This window comes from Denticeps clupeoides, chromosome 5 (assembly GCF_900700375.1).
Source record: "Denticeps clupeoides chromosome 5, fDenClu1.1, whole genome shotgun sequence".
Taxonomy (NCBI): domain Eukaryota; kingdom Metazoa; phylum Chordata; class Actinopteri; order Clupeiformes; family Denticipitidae; genus Denticeps; species Denticeps clupeoides.
In genome coordinates this window covers 11,469,570-11,495,481 of record NC_041711.1, presented here as the reverse complement: position 1 = coordinate 11,495,481, position 25,912 = coordinate 11,469,570, and the positions used below count along the sequence as shown (strand labels likewise).

At 45.1% G+C, this 25,912-nt stretch overlaps 4 protein-coding genes across 6 annotated transcripts; all 4 read left to right on the top strand.

Moving 5' to 3' along the window:
• The first annotated feature begins 111 nt into the window (after positions 1–111).
• LOC114789725 (uncharacterized) lies at positions 112–6,968 on the top strand. 3 transcript variants are annotated; one of them, XM_028979040.1, is made up of 11 exons: positions 112–251; positions 1,424–1,600; positions 1,972–2,990; positions 3,070–3,207; positions 4,486–4,569; positions 4,658–4,762; positions 4,846–4,995; positions 5,243–5,410; positions 5,782–5,973; positions 6,105–6,296; positions 6,417–6,968. In XM_028979040.1, exons 2-11 carry the CDS (start codon positions 1,435–1,437, stop codon positions 6,519–6,521), a joined length of 2,319 nt encoding a protein of 772 aa, XP_028834873.1. In that variant the 5' UTR covers positions 112–251; positions 1,424–1,434; the 3' UTR covers positions 6,522–6,968. The 3 variants fall into 3 exon arrangements, with proteins under 3 accessions (XP_028834873.1, XP_028834875.1, XP_028834874.1); XM_028979042.1 differs by having other exon boundaries at positions 175–195; XM_028979041.1 differs by lacking the exon at positions 112–251 and adding an exon at positions 294–532.
• A 172-nt stretch (positions 6,969–7,140) lies between these two features.
• Positions 7,141–10,987, top strand: tektl1 (tektin like 1). The gene is made up of 8 exons (XM_028979043.1): positions 7,141–7,430; positions 7,525–7,803; positions 8,259–8,363; positions 8,586–8,730; positions 9,007–9,173; positions 9,254–9,349; positions 9,414–9,527; positions 10,298–10,987. Exons 1-8 carry the CDS (start codon positions 7,212–7,214, stop codon positions 10,496–10,498), a joined length of 1,326 nt encoding a protein of 441 aa, XP_028834876.1. The 5' UTR covers positions 7,141–7,211; the 3' UTR covers positions 10,499–10,987.
• A 1,531-nt stretch (positions 10,988–12,518) lies between these two features.
• Positions 12,519–15,927, top strand: rps5 (ribosomal protein S5). The gene is made up of 6 exons (XM_028979046.1): positions 12,519–12,581; positions 12,894–13,002; positions 14,665–14,874; positions 14,954–15,082; positions 15,355–15,453; positions 15,593–15,927. Exons 2-6 carry the CDS (start codon positions 12,895–12,897, stop codon positions 15,659–15,661), a joined length of 615 nt encoding a protein of 204 aa, XP_028834879.1. The 5' UTR covers positions 12,519–12,581; position 12,894; the 3' UTR covers positions 15,662–15,927.
• A 510-nt stretch (positions 15,928–16,437) lies between these two features.
• lypc (ly6 domain containing, pigment cell) lies at positions 16,438–18,418 on the top strand. The gene is made up of 3 exons (XM_028981518.1): positions 16,438–16,942; positions 17,152–17,271; positions 17,730–18,418. Exons 1-3 carry the CDS (start codon positions 16,891–16,893, stop codon positions 17,939–17,941), a joined length of 384 nt encoding a protein of 127 aa, XP_028837351.1. The 5' UTR covers positions 16,438–16,890; the 3' UTR covers positions 17,942–18,418.
• The last annotated feature ends 7,494 nt before the right edge of the window (positions 18,419–25,912 follow it).

The following is a 25,912-nucleotide window of genomic DNA, read 5'->3' as shown; positions in this document are numbered from 1 at the left end:
AGGTATACAATTAACACAATTAAACGTCAATCGGAAAATAAACAAGAATGGACGTACATTAAAAAATCCATTGCTAAAAAATTATATTTTAACGTAAAGGCGCTTCCGCACACAGGGCATATAAGTTTTTTTTTTAAGCAGCGGACGTGTGACGTCACGACAACTCGGACAGGTATTGCCGGTGACGTCAGCAAGGTGGGGTGTCAAGGTCCTGCCGAGTTCCTGGCTGCTCCGCGGCGTCGGCGGTCGGGGTAAATTGATCCACGTTGGCGTTGTCTCGTGTGCTGGTCGTGGAATCCGCGTGTAGTGGGTAATCCGCGGCGTTACTCCGCGTGTGTAAAGTGAACTATTCTGACTGGCTCCCTTACCTCGGTCTGGGGCGCGACACGTGTCCGTGTGTCCCGGGGAGAAGTGGGCGGCGGGCCGGGCTCTTTCCGAATCCGAAACGAAGCCCGTCGGGGACTCAAGGTCGACGTGGACAACCGCGGCGCAGTTGCTCCCGGTCGAAGTAAAATGTGGAAATACGCGAAAGGTCGACTTATTACCTATTTGAACAGGTCGGGGTGTCTCTGCGCCGGATTGAGAACCAGAGACGCTGCAGCTGCAGCACTCGTTTTCACTCGCTTTCAGTGTTGACACTTGTTAGAGGTGAAAGGATAAGCGGTGTCCACAAACTAGGTGGCGCTATTTACACCGGGAACTGCGCAGAGATGTGTTGTTTTTAAAACAAAAATCCCTTTACAAATTCAGGGACTGAGATCAGTGTGCAGTAACTCCGTATCGCCTCTAGAGGCGCTCGGTGGTATTACACAGCGGGTTCGCCGCAGATAGCTGCATAGCACGCTAACTTCAGCAAATCTCTCAGGACAATACACACAGGCGTCGTGAGACGAGCCGTTTGATCATTTTAGGGTGTTTTTTAATGTTTATCATAAATGTCCATATGAACCATATTATGAACCAGATGTTAATGTGTAACATTTACATTTTACATTTACAGCATTGATCAGACGCCTTTATCCAGAGCGACTTTCAATCAGTAGTTACAGGGACAGTCTCCCTGGAGCAATTTAGGGTTAAGTGTCTTGCTCAGGGACACATTGGTAGTAAGTGGGATTCGAACCCGGGTCTTCTGGTTCATAGGCGAGTGTGTTACCCACTAGGCTACTATCACCCTGTAGCCTGTAACGCCTGTAGCCTGTTGTGTTATGTCCACATGACTGGGTTCAGATTTGCTTACGTGTCGGAAACACTGTTCAAAGACAAAATAAATGATTCATAGAGAAAACAGTGTTTGCTACAAGGACATTTTGGATAAATATTTAGGGCAATAGGAAAAAAAATGTGTATAGATCCCTAGAATCAAGAGGCAGAAGAAAATGTAAGATAATTTATCTTGTGGCACATAATTTGATTGCTTCAGAGTGACCCAGGATGAGCAGCAGAGGCAAAAGTGAGGGCTGCCGAGTCTGTGGAGGCGACCTGCAGGGTAACCAGCGACGATGGCTGTTTGGTGGCCAGAACCGAAGAGGTGGTCAACCCCAAACCCCAACGAAGCCCCTCAGCACCCTGGCAGGGTCCAATCTGAGCAGCCCCTGGGGTAGGAATGTTAGGAATGCACTCCTGTGTCAATGTGCTAAAGTGCTACAGGCAAAACTTTGGACATACCTGAACTGAATGTTTCAAATTCTTTCAGATTTGATGCCTGTAGTGAATTACATGAAGCGTTTAAACTGAGCTACAATTTCTGGCTTTTTTTTTTTTTTTACAAACTAAACCATTGTCATCCATCCTGGTCATCAACCTTATAAAAAGGAGGGCCTTGATCCTTAAATGTTTTTTCCACATTGATTTCACCATATTATTCTGTAGCAGGTCTGTTTAAACTTTTGACCGGAAGTGTATGAGCTTGTTTAAGTCTAATAGCATTTAAACATTTCATTCTTATCCTTTTCTGGTCCCTCTTTTCAGGAAGCTCCCTGTCTCTGGGCTCCACTCTTTCACTTTCCAAATCTCAGTCCACTCTTTCCCCCTCTAAGGGAACAGACCTGCTCTCCATTCTAACACACACAGTTGGCCAGACTGTACCAAGAGGCAATGGCCGGGCGGAGTTTGTGTGTGGCAAGTGCGCATCTCTCCTGGAGCGGGTCTTTAAGTTTGACACTGTCATTGCCCGAGTTAAAATGCTGTCTTCGGAGAGACTGAGGAAACTGAGCCAGGAGAGGGACAAGATTCAGCAGTGGGTGCGCAACGCCTACCGACTGAGGCACCCGTCCGACTACCGCCTGAAACGGCGCTCCAGTGAAGACGAGGGTGGGGCGGGTGTGGCAGGGGAGGGCTACACGGAGATGCTCCGGGATAACATGGCCCTGTCAGAGTTCGAGTGCTGGACGGAAAAAGCCAAATCATGTCCATACTTCCACCGGACGGGGAAACGGTGCAAAAGAGGGAAGAGTTGCGAAGGTTGCGAGTCGTTGAGAGTGTCAGACTCCGACTATGAATCTGTTTGTGGCGTTCCTCGGCACCTGCCCGGACAGCCGTTTTCACCGTTGGCCCTCTCTCGTGACAAGTCCCGCAGCATGCCCCTCCATTGGTCCAAAGCGTCGTCTGTCCAATCCAGTCCTGCGTCTTTGGCCGGCTCCTGTCTCTCACTGCAGTGTCCTTCGCATACCAACTCCGTCCAGTCGCTGGACTCATTAGACGGAAACGACCCGTTTGATTGGCCAGAGGCAGAGTTGTCAGCGGAACTGGGAGTCCTTCTGAAGGAACTGAAAGGTATCGAGGGGAAGCCAGTCTGTTCTCCAGTGGGGAGCCGGATCCCAGTTTTAGGCAGAAGACCGGGGCAGAATGGAGATGGATCTCCTGGCATGGCACCAGTGAGGGAGCTGCACTTTGGAGATCCAGGAGTTGTTGGGGAAGAGGAAGCAGATGGAGAAAGACAGGATGTGCTGACAGAACTTCGAGATGAGTTTCTCCCATTGCATAGAGAGGTGCTGTTTTTTTTTTTATTGTGCACTAATTTGAGAGTTTCCCCTAATAAATATCTTCATCTATGTATTTTATTTTTAGATCACCACTGGGCGAGTTCATACCGCAGTTAGGCAGGTAAGAGATCAGCTGGACCAGGCACAGAGCCGGATCAGGAGCCTAGAAGCTCAACTCAATAATGGGACCACAGCAGCTGCTAGGCCACACCCACCAGGCACGGTGAGTTCCCTGCAGTGGGTAAAAGATGTCCTCACACCTGGGTGGGATTCACTGAGGCCTTCACTACTGATCATGTTTATTTTCCTGAGGTGAGCTGCATTGTCCATAAGGTGGGATCGTATCCTGTTCTGTGGAAGTTCTCCGTCCCCAAAACCATTAACTTAAAACTGTTGACTTAGCACAAACATTGCGTTATGAAAAGGGATTTATGGCAGTCAGGATTGTGGTTATACGATGAGGGTGTGTCTGTGAACACATGCTAAGGTAGCACAGGTAGTGCAGCAGTAAATCTTTTTCTCAAATCCTCATAAGGTCCATGAGTTCAGTGGGTGCAGTAGAGCATTTTAAATATATAGAGACAGCGTGCGAGCTTGGATCCATCCTATGGGTGTGCAAGTTTGGTTGCACACAAAGAATTGAGACACACACACACACACCCATTTTATTGTTGAGGAGAGGACAAAAAGGCAGTGAAATCCTCCCTGACTCGATCTTCTTGCTTCAGGCTGTGATGGTTTGTTATACCATTTTTTTTTCCTTTTCTTTTGTATTTCTTCAAATCCCCTGTACACACCCCCACACTCTCTTCACTCAAATTTTGTGTATTCAGATATTATACTTATATTAGGGCTGCACGATTATGGCCAAAAGTATTATTTTTATCAATACTGTAATCACGATTATTCATTATTTTAGGTAAATAAATTATTATTATTTAGCATTATTTTAATAGCACTTTCTGTTTTAAGTGAACAGTAAGTGAACCAGGCTTTCAGATTTTTGGAGATAAAAACCAGCCTGTCAACATTTTCTGGTTTAAGAGTTGACCAATGGCAGGTCACTTTAAAAAAAAAAATAAATAAATAAATTTTTTTTTTAAATTTAATATGAAAGATGAACATCCATATACCTGCTTATTTGGGAAAAACTATATACAGAGCTGGTCCATACACAGATTTGTCAAGAACTATAGCAAATAAACTAACCATGCAATATATACAGCTGTCACCATGGAAGCTGTGCCTTTCGTATTGGGGTTAGGGTGGAAAGACAGATGCTCTGGTCTGTAACATGAATAGCGTTGTTTGCCGAACGCAAAATTTCGTATCATCTAAAATAAAATCAAAACTTATGAAATTGTATGCAGTGATTCTTCGTTCGCTCATTATTATAATCGTACGTGGGTCAAAAGTAAACTTTGGCCATGTTGTGACCCCACCCCCCATTTCATTCTTCCGTGTAGGTCCACTGTAGCTTAACATTTGTCCTTGTCTCCAGTCTCCAAAAACAGGTTCCATCAATGAGAACGAGCTCATGGAGAGTATGAGCTGCTTGCTGCACAGTCGGGAGAGACTTATACGAGTAAGCAGGCTACAATTAGTAGCAGTTAAGGGGTCCAAACATGCTAAATTGGTTCAGTATTCTGCTTAATTTTTTGTTTGTTTATTAGGAATGTGTGGAACTGATGAAAAAGCTCTGGGTTGAGGTTGGTGGTGGTTCAGCAGATGCTGAGAAACTAAAAGTCACCCTGATCAAGACACTGAAGGACACTGAAGTGAGTGGAGCGAGAAACATTTTTTTAAAATTTTTTTATTAGAAGCAATCCAGGGAATGAAAAACATGGTGTCTCCCTTTCAGAGGGTGCTGGAGACCAGTCTGTCTGACCTAAGAAAGAGGGAACAGGGGCTGGAGCGAGAGATGGAGGCCTTGAGGAGGACTGGACAAGATCGAGAGAGAGATCTCAACAATCTGAATGTTGTGCTTTTGAGCAACCAGGACATCATAAATGTGAGTATTAAGAATAATAAAAATTCCATTAGATCTGTATGTTTATATCAGTCATTTTATTTGTAAATTTAATTTTATTGGAATCATTTTATTCAAACATGATTGCTAACATCATTGCAAAAAAATGGTTTCTCTAAGTGAATTGACACTAAGTGACATTTTTTCTTTAATTCAGTTTTAATCAGAGTGACTGTCAGAGAGGCATAGGAGCAGCTATCACCCTGAAATGTCACTTCCTTTCCTGCAGGAGCTCCGAATGGAGCTGGGGGCGAGGGAGCATATGCAGAAGGAGCTGCAGAGGGACCAGGAGGTGTGGGGGGAGAGAGAGCGGGCCCTAACTGCAGCACTGCAGGAGAAACAGACGCTAACTCTTCGCCTGAAGGAGGCGCTGGCGAGCTCTCGAGGAGATGTGCAGGTGCTACCAGGCCATGAATAAAACCTGTCCTGTCGGTGTAAAGGAAAAAAAACCTGTCACGCTTGAGTGTGGGCATGTCTGAGAATATGGGTGGGAATCAATCCCTGTTTCTCACTTGCAACAGCAATAGCCTGCAATAAAATCGACCTGTTGGTGTGCGGTGTTGATTGGCTGGTATTTCTCCACGCTTGAAAAGTTCAACAGTACAGCACATTCCTTAAGTTTGACAGAAAGGAAACCTAAGAAATGAACCCAACGATTTGTAAATCAGTTATTTCAGGTTCTAATTTGATTATGTCTCACAGGTAAATTGAATAATGATTTGAAGTCCTGTTTTAAAGTTGCTTCTTTTATTTTACTTACTTCCACAGGCGCTCTCAGACTCTGTGATTGGGAAAGGGGTTGCTGGGTGTGGCGCTGAGGCGGCTCTGGCTCGACAGCTGACAGAAAAAGATGCCGTCCTCACAAGCTGCCTCAGAGACAAAGAAGAGCAGGGCGACGCCATGTGGCAGGAGGTTAACAGACTTGCAGCAGCCCTGAATGATGCTCAGGCCACGCTGCAGGTCAGGATGGTGGAGTCAGAGGAGTCAATGTTATTTTTTCATTTGCAGTCACACAAAAGCTGTGTGTCGTTGTGAAGTATTCTTTTTTTTTTTATTATTATTCATTTCTTTTTGTGTGTCTAAATTTGAAGGATCAGCGTGTCCGTCACCAGGAGGCCATTTCAACGTTGTCTGAGCAGCTGCGAGAGACACGCAGAGAACTAAGGGATAAGGGCAAAGCGATTAAGGATGCTGAGGGAACCTGGACTGGGGAGAGAGTGGAGAGGGACCGAGTGGAGAGAAAACTCAGGGAGAGCCTGGAGAAGAGAGATAAATTAATGGAGGTGAGTAGAGTGGCATTGGACAGAAGGGGGCGATAGATGTCTGTTTTGATCAAGGCTCTTTGTATAGTTGGAAATGTCACTCGTACAATTTAATGCCCCTTTGGTTTCTGTTTTAACCAGCAAATTCTTCTGGATTCAGAAGGACGGGATCAGATGCTTACAGAGCTTCAACAGAACATCCTGAGCAAACTTGAACCCAGAACAGCACTCAAACACACATTGTGAGAAAGAAAGAGGCTGTGTGGTTGTGTGATCGAGCGTGATGGTGCAATATTTAAATGGCAGGGACAAGGTCTGCAGCATACACTGCTTCCAGGGACATCTTGCACAAGTGTAGGTACGGATGTGTTAAGTCTATCACTGGTAATATCAGTCACTTTCATTAAGTCAGTTTGAGGGATTGAGATTTCGAATTAGAAATGTTTAATTTTTGGAATTTTTACTTCATATATGCCCTGCATAGAGTTGCAAGCAAAATATGTTCTACAAGTAACATAAAACATTTTGGGATAGGGTTATGTATCTTTATTTAGCATTTTAAATCTCAAAAAACGTTTTTATTTCATCAAATGCCATTGATTTTTATGTTTTTGAAATGTGGATTTCCCCTCCGTCATTTGTTAATGTTTGTTCTCGTCAGCCCAAGTGTTTAATAAACCTTTCCAAACCATATATAATTGTCTCGTATTTGCATTTAGTAAGTTATTGTTTTTATCGGAGGAAGGAGCCCCTGCTCTTGGCTCGGTCTCTTATTAAGCTGAATTCGGCCGGGTGAGCAGGTGATAGGGGTCAGGGGTCAGCGTCCGGTGGCGCGCTCGGCATGCGCGCTCCCGGTCACGCCAGGAACCAGGGTTGCCATGGAGGCGCAGAAGTTTGGCGCCGCAAACAGAGCCGTCCGCGTCGTGCGTCGTGGAAATGCCGTGCGATCCTCCGTCCCCGGCAAACGTCGGTCCCCGGTCCTGGCTGGAGGAGACGCCGGTCAACGTCGGTCCCCGGTCCTGGCTGGAGGACACGCTGCGCTCCGTGAGGCGCGCTGAGCGGCTGGTGCGCGACGCGCATTCGGCCAAACTCGAGTCCTTCGGCCGCGGTCCGTCCGGCGACGAAGGACCCAGACCCGCGACCGCCGGAGCCCCGGTGCGTGTTCTCGTTTTTAAGACACATTTGCGCACATTTCTAATGGCTTCCTGTGAATTTACTAGTCCCACTATCTGGCGTGGCTTTCTGGCAGCATTACGCGAAAGCGCGCTTCCTGACCGCCGTCCCGCCGCCCTTCCTGCGGGACCGGTGTGCGCAGGACAGCGCGGGCCTGGCCGCCTGCTACACGCGCGGCGTGAGGGCGGCGGAGGGCCGGCTGCGCCGCCAGGCGGCCAGGGTGGCCGCGGAGAGCACCAAGCTGCGCCGAGAGAGGGAGCATGTGGAGAAGATGCTGCGGAGCCTGCGGAGAGCCGCGCTGGCCAACCGGAAAGGCGCCGAGGGCAGGACGTGGCGACCACCGGCCACCGAGACCGTGAGTTGAACCCCAGTCACTGTATTCAGAGCCACGCTCGGTTTTACTCCACCTTAGTGTACAAAAGACACGGGGAACAATTTTAATTTACCTACAGCGTTTATTCCAACGTGTTCTTATTTTCATGAAACAACGACATTATAATGTGTGTAAAGAAAGACACTCTGTTCTCCTGATGTTCTCTGAGCGTTATTACAAAGTTGTTCTCCATCGGTAGACTTTCGGTCATTAGTTTACAGCGTTGGGAGAGACAGACTGTTGTATTAAAGGACCAGCACAGCAGCATTTCAGCAGTGATGAAATGATTAAAAGCATTCTGCTAACACTCGTGAATACTAACCAGCTGCCCTTGCACCTGTGACCATTAATGATCAACAATATGGTTATTAATTGTGGTAATTTTGGTTATTAATATTAAGTGCAGAGCAGGCCAGTGACCGTGTGGCTGCCCACAGGGTAGGGACGGGGCCGACCATCTACTGGAGGTCGAGAAGCAGGACCTGAAGGAGCTGAAGCTGCAGATGGAAAGCACGCTGAGGGACACGCTGACTCAGCTACAGGCGAGCGCTCACATTGTCACACCGACCGGCGTCGACGTGCCGGGGCTCAGCTTTCAGCCTCACACAGAGTTACAGAGGCTCTTTAGATAATTAGATGAGCGCGTGGACCAGCTTCCGGTTTAGAGTGTCACTGACTGTTCAGCCGTCCTTCGAATCCACACCCAGTAATCAAGCACGTACGTACGGTGTGCTGCTAAATGCAATCTAACGTGCTGCTTGCAGGCACTGAGCCGGTGCAGCGGGCAGCTCCTGGCCGCCGCCGCAGAAAGATCCCGGGTCCTGGACCTCCTGCCGAACAGCAGTGGCTCTCCAACAGTCAGAGGCCAGACCCCGGAGGATCCCGACCCGGCTGGACCGTTCACTCCAGGTAGCATCGGTGTCACGTCTAAAATGGGGCATGTTGTTCCAAAATGAGATCTGCAATACAGCCTTCCTTCCTGTTTACATTTTTTATCCTATAAACACAATGAAATGAATCAAGACTGTGGTTGACAATGGCTGCACCTGTACTTTTCGGCCTGGTCCCTGGCATAACCAATTTAAAAATGTGTGTATTTCGCAAAGCTTTCTTTCTTCTTAACATGTTTCATTTCTCTCCTCTTTTTTTTTTTTTTTTTTGGGTAACACACTTTTACTTACAAAGAATGCAAACAAGTTTTGGAATCCACCAAAATGGTCATAAGCCAGTCTGAAAGTCTGAGAGAAGACGTCAGACAGAAAATCGGCGCTGCCATCGCCAGGCAGAGGGCAGCTCATCACTTGGTGAATGAAGGCCTAGGGACAAAGATCGCAGAGACCATCAGGCTGCAGGTACATCGGTGGGGACAGGAAGCCTGAGTGATCTCCGTGAACACGACTCCTAACGCCTCGTTTCGCTCTCCCACCATAAGCAACACCTGAGCATGAGCTCGGCCGCGACCAGGCAGACTATCTTTCGCAAGCAGAGAGAGATGCAGTCCATTGGCTACAGCCATGGCAGAGCAAAGGTTGGTGCAATGACGAGAACGATCTCCAAATTTGGAAACTCGTGTCAAATGTCTCTTGCGACAGGGCCCGGTCTCCAGTGGCGATCTGTTCTGCAGAGAGAAGCTGGACAGGCCACTTGTTGAAGCGTACCAGAGACACCCTGCTCCTAAACTACCAGAGCCCAGTGACATTACGCAGGTGACACACATCCCATAACCAAATGGTTTGTTTTGCCTGCTCATCTTCATGTAACTGTGTAAGAAGAATTAACTTGTTCATCTTAATTACTGTGAGGAGTTTTTTAATAGTGTGAAGCTTTTAATCCTTTTAATCCTTTCCACAACATGGAAAGGATTGCGGTTTGCCTGGAGACTGATTCTGCGTGAGCACATTTACCAGATACGTATTCATAATTTTCCCAACAGAATGCCTTACTGGTGGAGGGCATTCAATCATTTGGACATGTGTTGGACATGTCCAACTCTAAACAAGATTTAGTCCATTTATAAATTAAATTAGGCATCATATTAGATCTGCACAGAAAAGACTTGGGATCAGAAAAATAAATTTGCATGCCTATCTTACTTTCATCATTTATTAGCATCTCTTATTGACCAAATGTGTGGATCCATGGTTCATCGGTAATTAGCCCTGCACCCTCGTTGTGTGGCTGGTTTTTAAATCACCATAATTTTTAAAGGACATTACCTAATTTTACTACCCCCCCCGTCTTCTGGTAACTGCACTGTTTTACTGCTTAAAGCAGTATTTAAATTTTTTTAATATCGCCTGTGCTGCTGCACTTTTTGACTCAGGGAACTAAAGGTATGTTTGTCTGTCTGTATCTGCACTTTTCCTTGCCGGCCTGCCTTCGTGTGTGTGGTTTTGTATTTGATCTTCTGTATATGGCGTTACAGAGCAAAGTGAACTTGAACCTGAATTTAGATGGCATTTTTTTCTTTTTTGAGGGAATGGCTGTGCTGAGGCACCACCTGGACTCCTCAGAGAAAGAGCTGGCCGAGCTGCGAGGTGTGCGCCTGCAGCTAGTAGAAGATCTGCATGGCAAGAAGGCAGCAGCCAGGGTGGACTCCTCAATCATCAGGCTCCGGCGGCGGCTTGTGCAGCCCATGCCCCTCTATGTCCAGATCGCCACTGGTCAGCACACGTAAAATCCTACATACATATGGTACTTTCTTTGTTTAATCACCAAAAGGGGTTGTTTTTTTTTCATTACTGCTTAGTTTGAACCCCATCAATCTATATTCAATGAGTAGATGTACTAAATAAATCGAAATCTTGTGAAATTTTAACAACACACAAATTTAAATCAACACACTCTAAAACATTTCAAATATTTTAAGTGAAAAGGCTATTGCAATGATTTTGCCAAATAGTATTTATAATAAATAACTACCTCTGGTATTGAAACCTGTAGTAGCTAGAACAGGGGTCGGCAAACCTTACAATGTGTCTCCCTGTGGATTAGGAAAATAATGTTGAAGTGTATCATACTTAAAAACGCAATGTATGGCCATAAAAACAGCAACATCCTCTACTCATGCCCCTACCAGCACGCTCTTTAATCCATTAAACCCCCTTCCAACGGCACTCTCTTCTATATATGCCTCCCAAACCGCTGTGCATTTTTGAAATATACAAGCAACACACTTAACCTAGTGTTTTAGACATAGCATAAAAGTAAAAAAAAATAAAAATTATATATATATATATATATATTAAAAAAAATACAAATATGCGCATGCGCAGTGTTATCTTCATTTCACATGTTAAAAAGGATTTGCGGCTCCCGGTGCTTCCTCTTTTGTGGATATCTGGCCCAAATTGCTCTTTGAGTGTAAAAGAGTGTTTTTTTTTGCTGATCTGAATAAAATATATAATGATGTTGCAGTGTACACTTGTGGTCTGTCTTTTTGTCAAATTCTGTATAGTCACCTTTGTGTAGCAGACTTTCTTGTTAGAAATGCTTAATTTTTAGAGAAACATCAAGGTTTCTCCTGTCCTACATCAATCCTGACTGGTAATTGTCTAGGATGTAGAATCTTGTATTGTTATTGATTATATGAAGTTAATAATTCAGAGGATGAGGAAAAACAATTTCCACAGACATATCAGCGTTTGTCAGATAACAATCTGTCTCTGAATGTTGATAAGACTAAGGAGATCATTGTGGACTTCAGGAAATCACATCCTGCCCACAGCCCACTCATCACAATCCTCACATTGACATTTCACACTCCTGCCCTCCCAAAAATGATACTGCAGCATCAGAGCCAGATCTGCCAGGTTGAGCAGCAGTTTTTACCTCCAGGCTGGCTCCTCAATATGTTGCCCCAGGATCATCCACATCACCTCAACCGCATCTGAAGCCTTAAATCATCTGCAGATGTTTTTATCCTCCCAAACTGCACATTACAAACTGAACACCAGTACTGCACTCTGCACTTAAACTGAAGTATTACACCCAGCACTTTAATCTCTCACTACCCCACACTGTGCTGCGGTGTTATGGTCATTATGGTTATCATATCATTTCATATCACTATGAGGGGCAGTGGTGGCCTAGCGGTTAAGGAAGTGGCCCAGGTTGCCGGTTTGAATCCCGATCCACCAAGGTGCCACTGAGCAAAGCACCGTTCCCACACACTGCTCCCCGGGCACCTATCATGGCTGCCCACTGCTCACCAAGGATTATGGTAAAAAGCAGAGGACACATTTTGTTGTGTCGCCGTGTGCTGTGCTGGGTTTCACAATGACAATCACTTCACTTTCTTTCTCTACTGCCATTATTATCATACCATATCATATACCACACTCTATACTAAATAAAATATCCACACACCAATATACTGTCATATTTCTGCTACTTGTCTGCCTGGTGTGTCTAGTTTGTCTCGACCTGCACTATATTATGGGTCAGTGCACAATGTCCTTTGTTGTGTTTTTGTGTTGTGTGTTTGTGTCATTTGCACTATGTCTTTTTGCACAATGTGAACCTTCAAAGCTTTGCAATCTCGTCTCTCTGTGTTCATGTATATAGTAAATTGACAATAAAGTGCACTTTTGACTCACTCATGCACCTCTCGGCGATGTGGCAGTACATGCAGTACCACTGGCGGACAGCGGGTGTCAGTGCCGCTCCTATCCCCATGCCGCCTCGGTCCTCTTTAAAAGAGAAGAAGCTCCGTCCTTTCCGTCCCGGGCAAGTGTGGTCGGCGCTCGGCCCAGTAGCAAGTGAGGGGCTTTCTAAACTTTTTTATTGGGCGTGCAGGATCTTCGCGAGCTGTCACAACTTCATTTGCGTCCCTGAAGTGTTCCAATGCGCACTGCTGCTTTTAGAATGCTGCTGGGTAGAAAAAATCGGGTTAGATTAGCAGAGTAGCATGCAGCTAGCAGCATGACGTGACTGTACCTGTAGCGGGGGGCTTAGTTAAGCATTAGTTGTAGAAATAAAGTGTGTCGTCAAGAGATTAAATATATGCTCTGTAGGCCTTTAGTGGCGAAGTAGCTTCCGTATCGCTCGTAATTCGTCTGTCTGTCTTTAAGGATGGCAGAAGACTGGGAAAGCACCCCAGCTGTTGCTGAGTCCCCGGAAATCAAGCTGTTTGGGAAATGGAGCACTGAGGATGTCCAGATCAATGACATTTCCCTGCAGGTATAACACACAGATGGAATGTCCTGGTGTGGCTGGTTTAAAAATAAAAGCAAGCACACAGAGCAGCCATAATATTATGACCAAGTGATATTGAATATGTGAACTGATTGTCATTGTGAGTCACTGCAGCTCAGCACACGGTGACAACGAAATATGTCCTCTGCTTTTACCCATCACCCTTAGTGAGCAGTGGGCAGCCATAACCATCGCCCAGGGAGCAGTGAATGGGGACGGTGCTTTTCTCAATGGCACCTTGGTGGATTGGGATTGGGCAGCCTTCTAGTTACGGGGGCCGCTTCCGTAACGGCTTGGCCACCACTACCCCTTTTACACCCAGCACTGCACACTCCCCACATGCATCCAAGGTGCCAGGCTAAGATAGAAAACAGTTATTATAAAGGAATCAAACAAGTTCAAGGCATGCTTGGATTTGCTTGGAGGTGGTAGTAACCTAGTGGGTAACACACTCGCCTATGAACCAGAAGACACAGGTTCAAATCCCACTTACTACCATTGTGTCCCTGAGCAAGACACTTAACCCTGAGTACCTCCAAGGGGTACTGTCCCTCTAACTACTGATTCCTTATTACTTCCACCTAGAGGTGTGAACCTTCACTGGTCTCACGATTCAATTAGATTACGATTATCAGTGCCTCAATATCGATGCATCGCGATGCATCCCAGACATTTTCTACATGGTCACATGATGTTAAGGTCTCGTATGCCTGTGTGGACGCTCTGATTTGCTACAAAGAGCAAAACTTGTTACGTCTGCACTCACCTTGTAACAGTTATATATACTGGTAGTTCTCCTTTAAATGCACACGGCACTATGTTGTGGGCGGAGTTAATCGTCTGCCCCGGTCCTGATGCAGATCGACATCTCCAACAAGCAGAGGAACCGAGCAGACTGGTCCAAGATCTGTGGTCCTTGTCCCTGTGGTCCTTGTATTATTTATTGTATTACATAAAAGCAGTAATATTTGGTACGTGTAATGTCCAAATTATTCTGACACCTTAGTTCCAAATAGTATTCATTACAGAATAATTTTTTTTTAAATTCAACTGAATGCTCACCGCACGAAAACTATGCGTGTTTTCGTAAATCCCGGTAAGATGATATTGTTGTGTTGTAGATCTCTGAACACTCAGAGAAAGATCAGCTTTTCCTCCATTCCCGCTTCGTGTGTCTGTTTCGAAGTGGCGGAAAGAAGACACCCCCACTTGGATTCTATTGGTCGCCCGCAAAAATACGTCATGGTCGCCACGGCACACAGCGTAAAACTCCGACACGGAATGGCACTGTATTCTGTAGAACAGGCCGCCACAGTCACTACCTGCACTACTTTTTAACGAGATTCACCAACATAAAATCACCAAGCAACATCATTATGATAATCGATTATGCTCTGCACTGCATCGATACAATATCTTCCATGTCGGCATCGCGATGCATCGATTATACGATTAATTTCAACACCCCTACTTCCGCCCCACCCTCCACCTTCTCATTTCATAATTTTCTTTTTTGGATAGAGCAGGAAAGTTTTTCCCCAGTATATCCACCCAGCAATCATCCTGCTGTCAGGATGTTTTATCAGAGAGTACGTTTTACACAGAGTGTCTACAACATTTTAACAGGACTCATGTTTCCTGTTATAGGACTACATTGCAGTGAAGGAGAAGTATGCCAAATATCTTCCTCATTCTGGAGGTCGCTATGCTGCCAAACGCTTCAGGAAGGCACAGTGCCCAATTGTGGAGCGTCTCACAAACTCCATGATGATGCATGGTCGCAACAATGGAAAGAAGCTGATGACTGTGCGCATTGTGAAGCATGCCTTTGAGATAATCCATCTACTCACTGGAGAGGTACATTTAGAAATCACACAAGATGTAAGAATAATTGTATATGGAATCACAAAGCCTATTTTAATGCTCGTCTTTCCAGAACCCACTTCAGATTTTGGTCAATGCAATTATTAACAGCGGGCCACGTGAGGACTCCACACGTATTGGTCGTGCTGGCACTGTCAGGAGGCAAGCTGTGGACGTCTCGCCCCTGCGTAGAGTCAACCAGGTGGGGGTTTATTTCAGTCACCTTGTCAGCGTAACTTTAATGCCATATGATATTTAGTGAATGTGTGTTGATTTTCCTGCCCATGCGCGCGTGTGTGTGTGTCTATATATATAAAGGTGCCAAAACAAGTACATTTTCACTTTTCACGTAAGGTGTGTGTGTGTGTATATATATATATATATACACACACATATATATATATATATATATGGCACCTTTGTATTACACATGCAATGCTAACCTCTTTTTTCTCTCTCCTGGTTTCCTGTCAGGCCATCTGGCTGCTGTGCACTGGTGCTAGAGAGGCGGCGTTTAGAAACATCAAGACTGTGGCTGAATGCCTCGCTGATGAGCTTATTAATGCAGCCAAGGTAACGCATTTCAACAAGAACAATTATTCCATATATATGTGTGTGTGTGTATATATGTGTACATATATATATTATATTTTCGGTATTGTTGTTTAAATCTGAGAAACCCCACCACAGTATGATTTATTTTTCCTTTCAGGGATCCTCCAACTCCTACGCTATTAAGAAGAAAGATGAGCTGGAGAGAGTGGCCAAGTCTAACCGTTAATTGGTTACAGGGACTTTTGGAAGTTCATTTGATGTGTTCTGTGTCATTTTTGGAGAATTGTCCATTTAGGTTCCCATTTTCTGCTCGTCATGATGTGTGGTTAATGATAGTCCATTTTGTAGTAGCATTGTTACAGCTGTTAAAGGAGCTAGGCACCTTTTCTGGTTTCCCTGCTGTAGCCTGATTAAGCAAAAGAAGGCTACCTTGTTTGTCTGACTCAAAGATGATTATGCGAAGCAGAGTCATTAAAGCAATGTTCAATGCAGCGTTTTGTGTACATTTCATAATAGAGACCATTACTAACATTACACACTGCCTATATCACATGCATCAGATAATGTTATGCGCCCTACATTAGCTCCAACACTTCAGCTCATTTGTGAGTAAACCTAGAAGTCAAGTGGTTGTCTGTTATTACTATGAAATCAACACAGCACGTAATGAAATGTGACTGTCCTCTGTGACTAATAATGCTGACACTGATGCATCTCTTTTAATTTCTCAATTATTTTGTCAGGAAGCCTTTCATATGATTTCATATTTTTACCCGTTGAAGTAAAAAAAGAAAAACATTTCCTCAGATACCTCTTTGGTATCAATCTATTTTGTAGAATCCTATGCTGATTCTTATTTCTCCTTTAATTCCCAGTCATAAGACTGGATGTCACTTGACTGTCCTGCCTCTTAACTCAACGTCTCTTATTAGCAAATAAGACTAAATTGAATTAGCTCTGGTCCAGCACAGGAATAGGGACAGAACAGGAATAGGGACAGAAAATATAACCTTTTTTCTTCAGGAAGCTTCCTTGCTTTTTAAAAACAAATTTGCAGTCAGCCGTCAAGTAGCCAGCACAATAACGATTAAAATGTTCCTGTGGTGTTGACATTTTGGCTAAAAGTGGTGGTTACTTATCTTATGCTGGCAGAACCTCTTTGAAGCAGCATCGCCATTTTTGATTTGGCAAGATTACAGCAGTATCACTTGATCTGCGGCGTCGAAATTGGATTACAGGTGGGGTGGGGGCATTTTGAGATGATTACAGATCTCACTTAAGGAAGCATACATCTCAACAGATGTGAAGAATTGAAGAGAAGACCAGGCTCATGAGGCGCAACCCTGAGGTGGGCAACGGCAATAAGATTCGGAACCAAGTTGATGCACAAAAATCTGTCGGCCACAAAATTTTACAAAACTACAAGGAAAATACCCGAAGAATAAAGATTTTGAAATGTCTCGTCGACTACTCGCTTTGATGTTTCTGTGCTTATTTCCAGTTGCTGGTAAGTAGAGTTAAACCTCCTCAGAATTCTGCGCTTTTGGTGTTGTCTGTTATTGGAGTTGCTTTACTTAACTCTAAAGCTCCTCCCCTGTTTATCAGCCACAATCTCCTTTTCAAAAAAAAAAAAGAAATCCTGCTCAGTTTTACGTGAAGGCTGTTACGTCACTACTGTGCAGTTTAAGACCCCGGTTCGATTTCTCTCGGTTGCAGTGCCTCTGTTCTGCTACACGTGTGTCTTCCCTGCTCTCTCTCCTCTGGACTGCATCAGGTTTCCTCAGAAGTGTCCACCAGGACACCGCTGTCTGTCCAGCAAAGCCACGGCCCAGAAAGGTACAGAACAGGTGGTGCTTGTGTCTGTATATAAACTAGGGATCATAATTCCCATTGTCTAATTCAAATTCTATTAAAAAATGGAAAAATACTATATTGTTACAATAATACTAAATAGCCAAGTTTTAAACAATATAGCAACAGTTTAACCTTTGATCTAATCAGTAGACCATTATGATAAAGAATGGGATCTATATGAGAACCTTATGTGTGTAAGTGACATTTTGGCTGAAAATGTAACTATACATATGAAATGAAAATGCTTGATCGGCTCTTTCTACTCACAATTGGATTTGAATAAGCAGATGGTTCCAAAAAGGCACTTGTGGTTTATTTTTTTTAAAAAGACTCTATCTGTCATAATGATGTTGCAAAATTGTCACTTGCACCCGAACGGTTCTCACCCGTTCTAAAGCAATAAAAGTTGAAAAGCTGTTCTTGTCTCTATAAATGCACAGGAGACATAAAACTGGTGCTGTATGAGAAGAGCTGTGTGCTCCCGATTCTCTGCAATCTCACTGGTGAGAAATACGCCATGGGTCTCAACTTCACCTTCACCAACGACTGCTGTGACACCCACCTATGCAACAAAGCACCCGTCACCAGCACCAGATTCTGGTCCTTCACAGCTGTCCTTTTCTTCCTCTGCTTTGCGACTCTACAACACTGATCATGTTCACTACACACAGTATTAAGTTCCAAATGAAAAAATATGTTTTCAGATTAAAACTTAAAGGTGCTACGCAGCCTTGTGGTTCATATTCCTTGACAACTGGGGGTTACACATGAGGCCACTCAGCAACCTGTCTACTATGCTTGTAAATTAGAATTCCTCACTGCTGTAAGAATGTGTACATGCAGTAAAAAATAGGAACAAAACAGTAATTCCAGCAGCTTTTCATCTAATAACTGTAATTACTGTATAATACATCCAATTAACATCCAGTTAGATCTGCATGCACTGGTTAGTATCAAAAAATATATTGCTCATGCTATGTTTTTCTTGCAAGATACTTTTAACAATGTGTACACTGTAAAATACAACGGATTTTTAACAGCATTGTACCGTTGTCCCTAAATACAGAGATTTTTTTATAAGCATAAACTGTTTGCTGCTGTAAAATTAAACATAAATATGTACAATGAAGTGGGGTATTGTATTATTTTTTTTTACTATTTTTTACTATTAATCCCATGATTTTCATAGTTGTACACTTACAATTTAATATTTCATCAAAGCCGATTTCTCTCCTCCCAATTTAAACTCACCCCTTGTGCGTTTGGTAGGGTCCTTCCTCCACCAGGTGCTGGTAGGTAATTATATTTGTTGCATTTTAAGCCTTGTTGCTTTAAAGCCTGTAGACCTGTCTGTCCCAGCTTCATTTTGGTATGTATCCTGTCAAGGCAGTTGTAATGTTAATGAGTTTTATTAATTTGTCTGCTGTCAACCTTCACAGCCGGTGGAGAGGACACTGGAGGACAGTTTATTGTTTCATTTATTTCTGGTAATGTGTATTATATTTTGCATCATATATTGCACTACACTCATGTTAATTGAAAGTGAAGTGATTGTCATTGTGAAACACAGCACAGTTTCTTTTAAACTTTTCAGTTTCTGAAAGTTCATGTCTGGGACCGAACGGGCAGCACCAAGGCCCCCTTCTGAGTGTTTGCATTTTATCTGAACAATTGCAGCTGTTACCTGTGGAGGAGATAAAAAGAAAAATTCAAGGCTGGATACGTAGCATTGCCACTTCTGCACTAGTGTCTTATTTATTTGTTTTTCTTTTGTCTTTATTGTTTGTTTTAATTATTCGTGTATTCTTATGTATGTATTTGTTTTCCTTTAAGCATGTAATGTTTCGGCATACTTGAATTTGCTAATGGCGGATTGGCTGTTGAGGAGTGCTGAGGAATGTGTACATGTGTATTAATGTGTGATATTAGCTGACATGATGAGTTCAATGTTAATTTGGTTGAAATTTGCTGTGCACCTAATTGCAACTCATTTGTCTGTCTCCCAAAGCAACATACAGGGAGTGCAGAATTATTAGGCAAGTTGTATTTTTGAGGAATAATTTTATTATTCCAACAACAACCATGTTCTCAATGAACCCAAAAACTCATTATTATATAAAAGCTGAATGTTTTTGGAAGTAGTTTTTAGTTAGTTTTTATTTTTAGCTATTTTAGGGGGATATCTGTGTGTGCAGGTGACTATTACTGTGCATAATTATTAGGCAACTTGACAAAAAACAAATATATACCCATTTCAATTATTTATTTTTACCAGTGAAACCAATATAACATCTCCACATTCACAAATATACAGTTCTGACATTCAAAAACAAAAACAAATCAGCCACCAATATAGCCACCTTTCTTTGCAAGGACACTCAAAAGCCTGCCATCCATGGATTCTGTCAGTGTTTTGATCTGTTCTCCATCAACTTTGCGTGCAGCAGCAACCACAGCCTCCCAGACACTGTTCAGAGAGGTGTACTGTTTTCCCTCCTTGTAAATCTCACATTTGATGATGGACCACAGGTTCTCAATGGGGTTCAGATCAGGTGAACAAGGAGGCCATGTCATTAGTTTTTCTTCTTTTATACCCTTTCTTGCCAGCCACGCTGTGGAGTACTTGGACGCGTGTGATGGAGCACTGTCCTGCATGAAAATCATGTTTTTCTTGAAGGATGCAGACTTCTTCCTGTACCACTGCTTGAAGAAGGTGTCTTCCAGAAACTGGCAGTAGGACTGGGAGTTGAGCTTGACTCCATCCTCAACCCGAAAAGGCCCCACAAGCTCATCTTTGATGATACCAGCCACCTCCACCTTGCTGGCGTCTGAGTGGGACAGGAGCTCTCTGCCCTTTACCAATCCAGCCACGGGCCCATCCATCTGGCCCATCAAGACTCACTCTCATTTCATCAGTCCATAAAACCTTAGAAAAATCAGTCTTGAGATATTTCTTGGCCCAGTCTTGACGTTTCAGCTTGTGTGTCTTGTTCAGTGGTGGTCGTCTTTCAGCCTTTCTTACCTTAGCCATGTCTCTGAGTATTGCACACCTTGTGCTTTTGGGCAGCTGCACGCTTGACTTTTCGCAGTTCATGGGCAGATATTTTGCGCCTTGGTTTTTCCACACGCTTCTTGCAACCCTGTTGACTATTTTGAATGAAACGCTTGATTGTTCGATGATCACGCTTCAGAAGCTTTGCAATTTTAAGAGTGCTGCATCCCTCTGCAAGATATCTTACTATTTTTGACTTTTCTGAGCCTGTCAAGTCCTTCTTTTGACCAAATTTGCCAAAGGAAAGGAAGTTGCCTAATAATTATGCACACCTGATATAGGGTGCTGATGTCATTAGACCACACCCCTTCTCATTACAGAGATGCACATCACCTAATATGCTTAATTAGTAGTAGGCTTTCGAGCCTATACAGCTTGGAGTAAGACAACATGCATGAAGAGGATGATGTGGACAAAATACTCATTTGCCTAATAATTCTGCACTCCCTGTATGAAATTGCCTGCACAGATTTAGTCAAATTTGAATAGAACACAGATGAATCTGAATCAACTGAATTTGATTCTACGGAGAATATGGAAAGGGGAAGCGCAGAAAGAGGGGAGGTTATTTGAGTTATGAGATGGTAGATACTAAATGGATGCTGATGCTTTGAATTTCCCAATGACATGGGGAAGACAAGTTTTGTTAAGTGTAAAGCTGTCAAAATGAGGGAGGTAGACAACAGATGTAGCATTACCCAATAAATAATATTTAATGTAATCACTTAGTAAAAGTAACAATCACATGGTTAAGGGAAAAAGAGATGTATACAAATGGATGTGTGGCATGGGTTGTTGGAACAGATATTCCGGATCCATGTGTTGGTCTCTCTGAGTGTAGTCATAGAAGAGATCAGACCTTCCAAGATTTGGCTGAACGCTGGAGCCAGAACATACCCCACAGACCGGTGGGACCATGGTGAGGGAGAGTTCTTTGGTTGTTACCGTGGTGACGCGGCTTGATGACTGACGCCATGTTAGCCTTTGCAGTGAATGCAGGGGCCAATGACTGGGCTGCAGGCAGGTGGCACCTAGCCACACCTGACCACTACAATGGAGCAAACAATGTTTGTCCCCTGTAAAAAATACTCATGTGTTTCATTGACTATAATGGTCAATTAATAGCATGTGGCAGGATATTTGCTTCCTTGTGAACTTATAAATGGAAAATATCACCAACATACAGTAAGAAACCTTTGCTTTAGTTGTTATTTGCATCGTAATAAGGTATATTTAATCATGTGTATATTTTTTATATATGTTTACGGTGTATAATTACACAGTAATACTGTCTTTGCTTTGTTTTGTTTAATGGTCACTTTTCATAAGACGTCATTTCCCATGTGTCCTTGCTAGGTATTTAAGCACGTGCATCACTTCTTTCTCTCCGTTCATTACCCATGCGGGAGCAGGTGAGAAGTGCTTACTCAGCATCTTTTGTAATCTAGCCTTTTATTTAAATTTTCTATATAGAATTCTCATGTTAATGTGTTCTATAGTTTTTGTCATAGCCGACGATGCCCCGCTGAGATCCAGGGAGTCGTGGTTCATCGGGAGGATGTCTGCCCCACAGTTCCATGTCTGGTAGTGTCCAAGGTTCCGTGTATGGACGTCCCCCGACGCCGCCGTCTCGTCCGGATTCCAGCGACGCACCTCCGGTAATTGCCAGTTCCCCGCCATGATCCATGTCATGTTTTTATTGGTTACCCAGGTGTGACAGACTCTCTGTGGCCTACGAAAGCTACCTTGGGGTCGAGAGGATCTGTCACGCTGTCCATGTTCCCCCTGGCGATTCTGGAGGCGGGGAGTACCGACGAATTTGTGCAACCGGACCTCGATGGCCTACGAAAGCTACTGTGGGGTCGAGCAGACCGGTCGTGCAGTTCAGGTACTCCCAGCGATAACCGAGACAAGGAGAGCGGCAGACTTCCCAGCGGGGCGAGACAGAGACTGACGGCGTGACGGCGCCTGCGGATGGCGGACAGAATGCCGGTCCTCCACGGATGAGCTGTGCTTTGGCCCGGGTCTGAAGCCGCCAGTGCAGGACAGCCGCCACTCGTCCTTATGGACTTCCTCCCCCCTTCCATGGACCGGTTTTGAGGACATGCCGTTGAGGGGGGTACTGTCATGATCCGGTCCGGCAGGGGTGACTCCGGGTCCGGAGTTCGGACCGGAGTTTCATGTTCGTCCTGTAATATTCCCTGATTGTTATCACCTGTGTAATTGTATAAAACTATCCTGTTCGTGTCTGTTTGCCGTCAGGTCATTGTCTGGTGATGTTCCCTTGTGTATTATGTATTAAACCCCTGTCCTGTGATGTTGTCCTCCTTCCTCACCATGTCCAGCCATCGTGACAGTTTTTAAATGTATTATTTCTTTGTGTATTGTATGTAGGAGAGAGGGAGAGAGCAGACTCGAAAACCGGAAAATCCTGTTTCGATGGAAAGGCAGCTGGGAAAAAAAGTAGAAGTCCCTTCCCCACATGCGAACAGATCTTTATACACCTGGCCTACAGGAAGCTGACACAGACCAATCAGGAAAGGGCCGCGGCGTGGTTGAACACCCCTAACTCCGCGTTGCTGACGTATCCAGCCTTCGGGGCAGAATAAAAAACTTCATTCTGCCATCCGGACGGCGTGGAGGATGTCGTGTTGCACCTCTACCATCTGCACCAGGTTTCCTCATGCGTCAGTCAATTCATCACAAGATTTCGGTCCCTGGCTTCCAAGACTCCGCTGGACGTCCACGCCCTCCAGATGATTTATTATGAAGGGCGGCATGATGGTCAGCTGAGAGATGCCAGAGATGTACGAAGCCCTGATCCAACTGGCTCTATGTATCAACCACCACCTGCTGGCTCACCTGAGCACTCCAGCTTCAACTCCGGTCATGCACTGGACTCCCCAACCCCCTCCATCACCACCTCGACCCGCTGTCACTCATCCATACAATTGGGGGGAACCCATGCAGCAGGAGGGCCTGTGTGCATACTGCGCTTCCCCTTCACATCACCGTGCAGTTTGCCCCATCCGTCCGGGAAATGGGGCACCCAGTTGAACTGGGTCTCTTCCTCCTCCCTCATCGACGGCAACATCCCGACTCACCCTCTCAGCCGTCCTGGAGTGGAACCACCACACAGTCTCCACCACTGCTTTAATGGCCTCCGGGGCGGCCGGGAACTTCATAGACCATACCTTCATCAGATTGTGTCACATCCCCACAGAACCCCTTTCATCTACACTCACCATCACCTCCGTGGATGGTCGGCCCGTTTCTTCGGGACCCATCACTCACCGCACAGTGGCTCTACAGCTCCGTGTCGATTCCCACGTAGAAGAAATCCATTTCCTTATCACCACCATCATCACCTCACCACTCCTCCTCAGGTTCCCCTGGCTGGCCTGTTATGTTTGCTGTTAGTGAATAACCACGCGGACTCTCGACACGCTGTCTGCTTCTTTTCTCTTTATTTCCATATACCCAGAATCCCTTACAGCAACACCCATAACCTGGAACACACGCAAAACGTACACTGCCCATGTGCATATGTATCATGGCCATCCACGAACCGCACCTGTTGTGGTCATCAGGCGTGCTTGATGGGCGTGGTGCCGCTCTGTACCATCTGCCCATCCATCTCACTGTCCACGGCAGGGTTCTTCTTTGTCTCGAAGAAGGATGGTGGACTAAGGCCCTGCGATGACTATCGCGGCCTCAACAAAATCAATGTTAAATATCAGACACCATTGCCACTCACCAACACCGCCCTCGAAGCCCTCTCTTTTTTTTAGCTGGATCTGTGCTCTGCATACAATCTGATCTGCATTTGAGAGGGCAACGATCATTAGTCATCTCCTTTGGACTGTGTAATGCACCAGCCGTATTTCAGCAGTTCATCAATAACGCTCTCCATGACATGCTGGGACAGTGGGTTTATGCCTACCTGGACATCTACTCACCTACCCTGGAAACCCGCATCCAACACATGAGAGAAATCCTAAAGAGATTGCTCGTCCGCCGGCTATACAACTGCAATGGTTTATTGGGTTTGTGAATTTCTATTGTCGCTTCATCCGTGGCTACAGTACAGTCGCAGACCCACTCACTGCTTCTTCCACTCACTGTTGCTTCTTCTCACAGAAGTCCGACACAGCAGCGACACTGGCTGCAAAGCTGTGACACCCCCTTTCTGGTCTGGACCGACCATCAAAATCTCATCACAATTAAGGCCACAAAACAACTAAAAAAAAACTGGCCCGTTTTTTTTTACAGTTAAATTTCTACCTGTCTTGGTTCCTGGAATCAAAAAGCCGATGCCCTGTCCCGACAGCATCCGGACTCATCCTTCCGTCCCACCACATCCTAGGCCCTCTCCACTTGTACCTGGAGACGAAGGTCCAGGCCCATCCAACGTCCCACCAGGGTGCCTGCACGTCCCCAACATCTGACGGTCCGATGTACTGCACTGGGGTCACTCCTTGTTTTCCTCGGGCCATCCAGGACCCCAACGGACCGTCTCCTTCATTTCCCGGGCATTCTGGTGGCCATTGCGGCGAGATGTAAAGGCATACGTGGACGCCTGCGACGTCTGTGCCTGGGCCAAGACTCCTGCTGTTGGTCCCCTGCGCCCTCTTCCCATTCCTCGTCGTACCTGGACCCACCTTGCCTTGGACTTCATCACCAGTCTCCCTAAAGCATATGGAATGACCACCATCCTGACCATAGTGGATCGCTTCTCCAAGGCGGTCCACTTGGTCGCCCTGCCTGGCCTACCATCCTCTGCCACATTTGCTGACCTTGTGCTCCAACATGTCGTCCACCTTCATGGGTTCACCCAGGACATTGTTCCAGGACATGGAACCCAATTTGTCTCAGCAGTGTGTAAGGCCTTCTGCCGCCTCATCGGTTCCACCTCTCCTCTGGCTACCACCCTCAGACCAACGTTCAAGTGAAGAGAACCAACCAACAGTTGGGACGATACTTGCGGTGCTTTGCTTGGGACCATCAATGCACATGGCCCGGTTACCTCCTTTGGGCGGAGCTGGCCCATAACCTGCAGGTTTCCTCTGCCATCGGACACAGCCCTTTTGAGGTCTGTTAGGGATTTCAACCGTCCATTTTCGCCCACCAGGTGGCAGCAGGTGGGGTCCCTTTGGACCGTCAGATGATCCATGGCTGCCAAAACACCTGGAGAACAGCGCAGTTGGCCCTCATCACATACACCCACAGGACGTCGACCCAATATGACTGACGACACCCACGCCGACTTTCCATGCTGATATGGCTTGGAAAATCTGCTTCAATAACATCATTGACAGTGCATATTTTTGTCTGAATACATTGCTTTAAAAAATAATAAAAAAGATATTACAATAAAACTGTCACTCTTGAGTAGTTTTATCCCTAGATATTTAGTGCCTTCAAATTGCCTACAGCATTATGTATCAGCCAAAATCTACAAAATATTTTTTTTCTCAGAATTTTATCCATAATGACGTGAAAAATGTTGACTTGAGGATTTAGCAAATTTATTAAAAATAACAAAACTGAGAAATCACATGAATGTAAGTT